This window comes from Marmota marmota, unplaced genomic scaffold, assembly GCF_001458135.2.
Source record: "Marmota marmota marmota unplaced genomic scaffold, marMar, whole genome shotgun sequence".
NCBI lineage: Eukaryota > Metazoa > Chordata > Mammalia > Rodentia > Sciuridae > Marmota > Marmota marmota.
Window position 1 is genome coordinate 42750199 of NW_026000016.1, and position 8939 is coordinate 42759137.

The window sequence follows — 8939 nt, forward strand, 5'->3', positions numbered from 1 at the left end:
ATTGTAGAATTAATGCATAGGTTGTCTGCTTATAAGTACTCCAAGTATTTGCCTATAGTTCCAAGAATCAGTGCTACATGTGTGTACTTTTATTTTTAAATGCATATATTGTGATAATTATAACAATTCATTCGTATTGCTGGGTTCATAATAGCATTTTGCCAGTAAACATCTTATTCATGGACTTACTAAGAATACCATCTGAAAATGAAAAGCATTTTTATTCATTTCTTGTCCTATCAAAAAAGTTGAAAAAGTCTAACTTTTGTAAAAGACACTTGGTATTTTTCCCCCTCATTAGTAACATGACGAATATCCTAGGTCAATGGTGTATTAATGTTTTGAAGCAGGACATGCTGTGATAGAAATGGCATTTTGATTCCATTCCTAGCCTCACAAGCATATTTTGTAAAGATTTTTGGGGAAACTGTTAAGCCCCCTGAAGGTACTTTTGCATAGGAAATGGGTTCTATGCTAAAACTGTCATGTTTCTGGAGCTTGAATGCCCACATAGTGAATGATACTGGTTGCCAAAAATAACCAGATAGGTAGTTCATTCGTTCACTTGGTCATCTAAATAAATCAATGCTTTTTCTTCACTTCAGATACTGTATCATTTTACCACCTCCCACTCTGTTAGACCCAGACTGAGTTTAATTTTATCATCTCCTAGTTAGAAAAATTATTTATTGTTTTGACAGGATTTCTATTGTTGAAAACTATAATGTATATTCTAAAGAATTGCTGTATGAATAGTTGAAGATTTTTCTTGCAGGGGAATAATCTTTTAAAAGGCCTACTAGCTTAGTATAACTACTTAAAGGAAGTAAAATGCCATTGCATTTACTTTGAAAGATTTTTTTTTTTTTAACTTCCTGCAAAGAGGTCCCTTTACAGTATTTTTGGAGAAGTAAGTAAAACCGAATCTGACATCACCACCCTCTAGTTGCTAGCTCCATGTAGCTGGCAAGTGGTTTGCTCTTAGGGTAGCAGAGGAGGAAATTGCTCCCCGTCTGATAAAACAGCAGTGAAGCGTATGCATCCATTTCTTTTATTTTTGATTCAGGTTTACAGAGAAAATCTTTTAGAGAGATAACCATTACTTTGCCTTTCAGGGGGACGCATGCTGTTTCTTAGGGACACGGCTGATTTGCAGATATGACCATGTATATGTGGCTTAAACTTTTGGCATTTGGCTTTGCCTTTCTGGACACACAAGTGTTTGTTACAGGTAGGTACAAGAATATTCATATTTCCTTAATTGTTTTTTCTTTTCTTTTGGAGAAACATTTATTTGAAATAGATATTAAAAATAAATTGTGTTTTGGGGACTGGACGTGATAAGTCTGCTGTAAAATGGTCAAGATTGTTGTGGCTCCAGGAGATCCGGCTTGTTTTGTGACAGAATATATTGTTTCTGTTTAAAAATGTATATGTATTTGGTGTGGGGGAATCACAACTTAAACAAAAAAAAAAATAGCATCTGTTTAGTTACAAACTATTGAGGTATTGTGAAAGCAACCCTGCTACTTACCCCTCACACGGAGATGTGAACACGTGTTGGTGAAAGTCTGAGGAATTGTTTAATGACAAAATAAATGGGTTTTCTTTTTAGCAAAAATTGAACTGTTTTAAAAAATCCTAAAATGGCTTTGGTTGCATGAAAGCCACTCCCTATTTTCGGATCAGGAGTTTGCTTTCTCAAATTTTATTACTATTGAAACGTCTGAAATATTTTATTGAATACATAGGTACATGATTGTTCAAAAAATACTCTTAGGTATTTAATGAAACATTGACTTTCAGCTTCTTCTTACCACAGGATGCATTTTAAGTCAAAGTTTAGTTCCTTGCTAATAATTTTAATGATTTTTTGCTTTGGACATTCTTATAGGGCCACCGCCCTTCCTGGGCATCCTAGCCTTGAGGAGGTAGAGGTATTTAAATTTTTAAGAATCATGCAAATGCTATGTCTTACAGAAAAATTCAATGGATTGGGCGTTTGGTCCCTATTTAAGCTTGAGATCTTTGTACAGTTATGATCTACCCAGTGGGTGTTTCTGGAAGATTTTTAGTTGGGTCATGAATATATTTTGGTTCATTATTAAATGTGACTAATAGATATTTAATATTTCTCCTTATGATGTAGGAAGTTATTATTAAAACATCATTGAAAATGGCATCTTTGTAGAAATTCCAACCATTTTTTTAAATGAAAAAAATGTTCAAAAAATCTTGTTTTATGAGCTTTTCCCCTTTCTCCTTCCCCCTGAAAGTCAGGGCAGCCTGATCGGGTTACATTATCAGTTCATATTTTAAGTAACTAATGACAGTGGAAAGAAAAACACTGTACTTTAAGTTTTTTTTTCATTGTAAAGCTGGATTTAAAAAAAATCTTTGTAGGTACAGCATTTCTTGGAGTATGAAACATGCTTGCCAAACTGCCACCCCCGTGAAGTCTCTTTATTATAATCAAAAGCAAATTATAAAAAGCAGTAATTTCATAAGATGATATATGTGTATTTTCATAAATCAGAGGACATTTTCACTAAAAATTCCCTCTCATAAAATGTTATAAAGCATTTATAAATGAATATAAGGGAATATGGAAATATTTTGTAGGTCATAGATCAATTCACCATAAGAATTCAAATCAGTTTGTTAAAAATGTTTTTCATCATAAGGAAAATCTTTGAATTCATGATCAAAATAAAAGTATAATAGAATCTGGAAACCTTTAAAGTAAATTTTCTAAATAATTTATACTATAAATGGATAGATATACGTTGTTCTATTTTAAAAATTCAAGTTAACCTTTAATTGTCACATTAATATTAAAAACAACCATTTTTCTAAAAAGTATTGGGAGTCTTATTGAGTATATAAATACTTGGGGAAAACATGTATTAATATAATCCTGTGTCTACAAATTTGTTTAGCATACTTTTAAGTTCCAAGAGATATTTTGTGACTCAATGTATAATTTGGCAGGTTATTGTTTAAATTTTGTATTTTTATTTATTAGCTACAATTCTGTTTTATTTAAATGTGTTATAATTGGTTTAGTGTGTACAGGAAATAATAAACATTGGACAGCAAAATTTACACTTTTTGTTCTAAAGGTATAAAGAAATAGTCAAATGTAGATGAGACATCAATGAATAAATATGCACACAATTCAGATGCTTTATTTAATATCTAAAATGTACATGTGGACAAGGTCAAAGTTAAGATTCGCCAAGGCAAGAACAATGCTGGAATCAGTTTTACACAAAAGTTTTGACTCTCCTTGCATTGTACCTCTAGGCCATGACAATTGAAAAATAAATCCTTGTTTAAAATTTCTAAATAATTCTAGGGAAGAATGATGATTTTGACAGCACAGGTAGAGGTGACTGTTCTCTGGCCATAATGAAGTCATAATGCCAGGCAATTCTACCTCTCCATGGCAGAACAGAACAGTTAAGAGTACTTTGAATTATGCCTTGTGAAATGTGCTATAGGTTTTGTTATGAGTCATAACAATTGTCTCATTTCTTCATTTTCCATCTACGTTAAAAAAAAATCTCATGTCACAAACACATCCTGTATCTTGCACATCACAGACATTCAATGCAAATTATTAATTGAATTTGATAAGCAATCCTATTAAGTGTTAAATGCAGCTTAAGAGAATCTGGGGTGTGTATAAGATTGCTTAGGTGATCTTTTAAAAATATTTCCCTACTAAAAACTTTTCTTATCATTGCTAGATATTTGTTAAGGGAAGATAAAGTGGGATTGGAGGTCTGTATCTCCTTTCACTCAGTTTCTCTACATAACTAAACACAGAAACAGAGTAGTTAGCTTAAGCAAGGTTATTTCCCTGTTCTTCTTATATCTTTTCATCAGTGACAAATAAGTAGTGTAAAAACACAAATATTGCTACATTATTCATATATATACCTACATAAAGATACAAATATATCCTATGTGAATTATGTTCTATATTCATATATGTGAGTTATATGTGCTATTTGGTATCTGGCTTCAGTCTAACTACTGTTTCTCCATATTTACCTGCCTTTTAAATTTTGGGGTGCTATAAACTTGGCCAGTTATTATTCTCACTTTCTACAGTCTGGGTTGTTTACTGTTATCTACTATGTATTGTGCTCCTATTTCTCCATGTCTGGATTACTCCTGTAGAAATATGAAACCTACCTCCTTTCCTAAATACAAATATTTAACATGCTTCTCCGCTCCTGAAATTTTGCTTTTGAGTAATCTCTAAAATCTTTTCTTCATTCCAATTCTCCATTGCCATCACCATAATCCATGGCTATATTAGTTTTCACCTGTAATACTGTAAAAATTTCCTAATCCCTCTGTTTTTTTAAATAATAGTTCCTTAATCAGTCTCATCCTTTTTCTGTACATTGTTTAGCTTAAAAATACAATAGAAGGGGGGAATTCAGATATTTTCTCATGGTGTAGTTTCTAATCTTGTAGGCAGAGCAACTGGGTGTGCCATTAAGCTGAGAGTGGGGCATGGAGCTGGTGGTGATCTTTCCTTCCCTTTCTAAGGATTGAAAGAGAATAAGCAGTTCTTCCACACTCAAGGCCTCTTTCGCCCTGTGCAAGTCCCATCTCCTCTCTGACATTCTCTTTTGTCACTTTTGCCACGAAATATCTCCACCAAAAGTGGGTCCTTTTACTACCTTTCCTTGCCATTTTTCAAGTACTGTTTTAACGGTTGTGATGATGGTGTTGATATGTCCCTCTGTGGATTCATTGCCATTATAACCTATGTAAATGCAGAAACGATATCTTAAGCTTCTTCATATATTCTATACCTGATTTCTCACCAGATACTGAGTAAGTAGTGAATTTTCTTAATAAATTTATAGATTATAGTCAAGAAGAAGAGGAAGACAAATCTTAGAGAGGGTGGTCGAAAGAGAATGTGAGCAGAAAAAAAAAATTGAAGAATCAAGTAGAAGGGTGGCTTTTGCCTTTTTTTTTTTTTTTTTTTGATATTTCCTTGTTTCATCTACTTGTCTCACTTCTTGTCTGGAGAGGTCTCCCTGGCTTCTTTAAAATCCATAGTTTGGAATGTTCCTAAATTTTATTCCACTGCTCTTTGGACATTTTTGCAAATGTCATAGGGTAGGTCAGCATCATTATTCAAATGTAGGTTCCCATAAGAAGAAAAGGAGGGAGTGGAGACAGAAGCACTCACGTGAGCTCATGTGACAGGACAGTACAGTCAAGGCCAGTCCTTGCACATGTTGGTGGGACACTGATACTAGTTCACTGGGACTGTTTTCAAGGGCAGATAAAGATGTGTGAACATGGAGAGTTTGAGGACTAGACAGTGAGATAGTGAACTTCAGTCTGTGGTAAAATCCTGAGATTTATAGTGAGGATGCTGCATTTTGTTGGTGAGCACACAGTGTTAATGAAGACAAAGGCGCATGTTCAGAACAAAATGTATTAACTCAATGGGGTACAGAGAAATTTTTCATTACCCTAGACAGTCTTCATAACATTATGAGATTATTTATGCAGGAAAAAATGGAATCAAAATTTAACTTCTGTTTAAACTCAGTTTAGAGTAAACATCTTTGTCAGTACTAGATGCCTTGTTTCACACCAGTTGCTATTACCAGAGGATTAGTGATATATATGACTTTTACATATGGAAAGAGAGCAGTCTGGACAGTGAGAAAGGGAAAAAATGAAATACAGAAGGTTATTTATTTAGTAATATATGATATAGTCATATATGATGTCTACTTCTACATATATAACACACATATATGAAAGATAAAGAAGCAATTATAGTAATCACTGGATTTTGCATACACAGCCCTAACCAACATTTAGATTAGAAAATATCTAATAATTATCTAAAACTTTAATCTACATTCCAGTTTACATATGTCAATGTATTATTTCAAATTCTGTCTGTCAAAAAGCCTAGGAATGACAGTTGTATGCAGAAAATTATATGTTTGGGAATCACAAAACAATCAAGATAGAATAAAGGAAGATATCAAAACTTTTCTACTCTTTCTTATAGGACAAGCAAAAATACACAAAGTCAAGGTTAGCAAAATAAATAGGCATCTACTGTGTCCATTCACAGTACTTTCAATGGATTCACTTCTACAAAGATAATCAACGAAGTTTTTAAAGTGTTTTTGGAGTCCTTACTACAGACCCAAGTTCAAACAAAAGTTAACATATTTCTATGGTGCTTATCTACACACGTTTAAGACATTCATTTCCTGCTAAAAATGAGACAAGTATTTGAAGTGAAAAAACTGCTTTACTGAAAATGCAATATAACTTATTTATATTGATTTATGATTATATTATAATTACAATGCAATGATATTCAAGGGAAAATGATCACCACTAATATATTTTAAAAAATTACTTTTCATTAAAATTTTAGCAACATGAAGGAAAAGATCAGCCCTCGAAATAGTGATCTGTTATCATTGGCTGGAGTCAAGAGCTGAGGGTCACCCTAGCATCACACCCATGGACAGTGGCAAAGTGAAACTTTAATAAAAACCACTGATAGACAAAAAGAAATTCTCTACATTTTAACTTGGAAATGTTTGTCCCAATATTCCAGAAAATAGTTTAGAGAAACCTATATAAATAACAATGATGTTAAGAGATGATATCAAAATGATATGACAGTAAAGGGTGGTCACTCTATTTTATAAATCCCCACTTAAATAAAAACTAGTAATTTGTTTACAAAGAAAGGAAAAATATTCAGCATAATAGGAAACAAGGCAGGAATCATTTCATGTTGGGCAATACCATGGCTTTGAAGTAAGAAATATTTTAGAAATTTAACTCTAAGAATTATATAATTTTGATCCAAATCATTTTCCCTCTTTGAAATAGTTTCCTTATCCTTAAGTTGTTGTAAGCATTCACAGTAATAATATTTGTGAAGACACTTTGAAAACTATGAGCTACTCCCTGTAAGGTGATACATTCATTCATGTAATCCCATGAAATCAAGGCACATAGCTATTGAACACTGAAGTGTGATTACAATTATCATTTAATTTGAAGCACTAAGAGGACATAAAGGGTCAGTTTAAAGTTGAGGGATAGAGGAATAAATCTTCATAGACTTTGATTTCTTTTACCTTTGCATCCCCCTTTTCAGAGATTTTTCAGGCTACTCTAGATTCTATATTCTAAAGATTCTATAAACTCCATGCCTTCTACATTCTTCACTAGGAATTCGTTACCATTTCCTATTATAACAATAGCCTGAAAATATTTTTTCCTTCAGTTCTTACTGGGCCCATCCTTGCAAGTACAGAATAATCCTGTAAAAGGATAAAAATGTCATATTTGTGCATCCTTTCTTTAGTTACTCCCTAATTGGGTAGAGAATGTTATGACCCCATGATTTTGACACCAGGGATGTTTGACTCAACTTTTATTTATTTATTTTTTATTGATTTTTTTAAAAAAAATAAATGACAGTGGAATGCATTAAAATTTTTATTACACATATACAGCACAATTTTTCAAATCTCTGGTTATATATAAAGTATGTCAACACCAATTCGTGTCTTCATACATGTACTTTGGATAATGATGTCCATCAATTTCCACCATCCTTGCTAACCCCCTACCCCCTCCCTTCCCCTGACCTAGAATTCATCTATTACTCCCATGCTCCCCAACTTTTAAATGAAAATAAACACTTCATTAGAATATACCAATAGGAATTTTTCTTGAGTTTCAGAAAAAGAGACCTCCATTAAACCAAATTAATTATTTCTATGTAGCTTAAGTAAATTATTTCCAATTTTTAAATTTTCATGTTTGCTTTACTGAATTCAATAGTATCACTTTCATTTAAGTTTTTTTTTCAATTACATGTACTATTAAATTCATGAATCAGTTTTATCCACATCAAATTATACTTATAGTATTTTACCTTATTGTCATTAGTTTACTAATTATACTTTTACTTGTCAAATAATAAATCTCTGAAATTTTTAAAAATGGTTTAGTTCCTTTATTTAGATAGAAAGATTTCCTGTGTGCTGTTTTAGCAACCGATATTTATTTTGTTTTATTTTTGCAATTCATTTTTACCTAAAACAAAAACTAATTTTTCATTTTTCTCAAACTTACATTGGGAAGCATTAACCATTCTCCAATTTAGGTTATGTTGATATTTCCATCAGTAGCATTTATATTGAGATTGAGAACACTTTCAGTTGGATTGATGTTGAGATTTTAATAGTTTTGATTATTCCATAGGTAGCCATTGGAAAGTTTAGAAACATCTCTGGAACTGCACTATAGAATTATGTTTAATTCTCACTCATTTGTAGTATATTCTGATTAGTTTACTAACTTGGTACTAACTTCTTATTCATGGAGCAAAAAGTTAAAAAATATTAACATGGTAAGTTTAAGTGTCCTCAGTGTAAAACGGTGGGTAGGAAAGTATCACATCATCCTATCTTCATGTACTAGTAAAGACAAAAACAATTAGCATTGTACTTGCAGTTCTATTTGATATTTGAATCCCTCTAGATTTCTCTAGCTTTTTCTGTAGCTGCTTTGTGGCATATGCTATATACTATTGTTGTAACTTTCATTTTCCCCAAAATACAATAGTTTCCTGTCTTCAAACCATTGGCCATGCTACTTTTAATTCCTTGGATATCTTTTTTTTTCCCTCCAATTGAGTAAATTATAATTCCACTTCAAAATTTAGCTAGAAAATCATGCCTGCCTTCTGGGGCAGCCACACTATCAACAGTCACACTACATCCCTTACCCTGGGTAGATGTCCTGCTGCTGTGATGGTCTGTGAATAACACTCCTCTTGGAGTGTTTTATATATATATAATATATATATTTATATCTATATATACATATATTATATATTATATATA

The 8939-nt window shown here is 32.2% G+C and overlaps 1 protein-coding gene across 5 annotated transcripts in view; it reads left to right on the top strand.

Annotated features, from left to right (window-relative positions):
* Positions 1-884: 884 nt before the first annotated feature.
* Ptprc (protein tyrosine phosphatase receptor type C) overlaps positions 885-8939 on the top strand; it is a 113404-nt gene continuing 105349 nt past the window's right edge. For all 5 annotated transcript variants that reach the window (XM_048809593.1, XM_048809595.1, XM_048809594.1 and 2 more), the window contains exons 1-2: positions 885-1034; positions 1116-1231. In XM_048809593.1, the coding sequence (XP_048665550.1) occupies positions 1159-1231 (73 nt within the window). In that variant the 5' untranslated portion in view covers positions 885-1034; positions 1116-1158. The remainder of the gene's footprint in view (positions 1035-1115; positions 1232-8939) is intronic.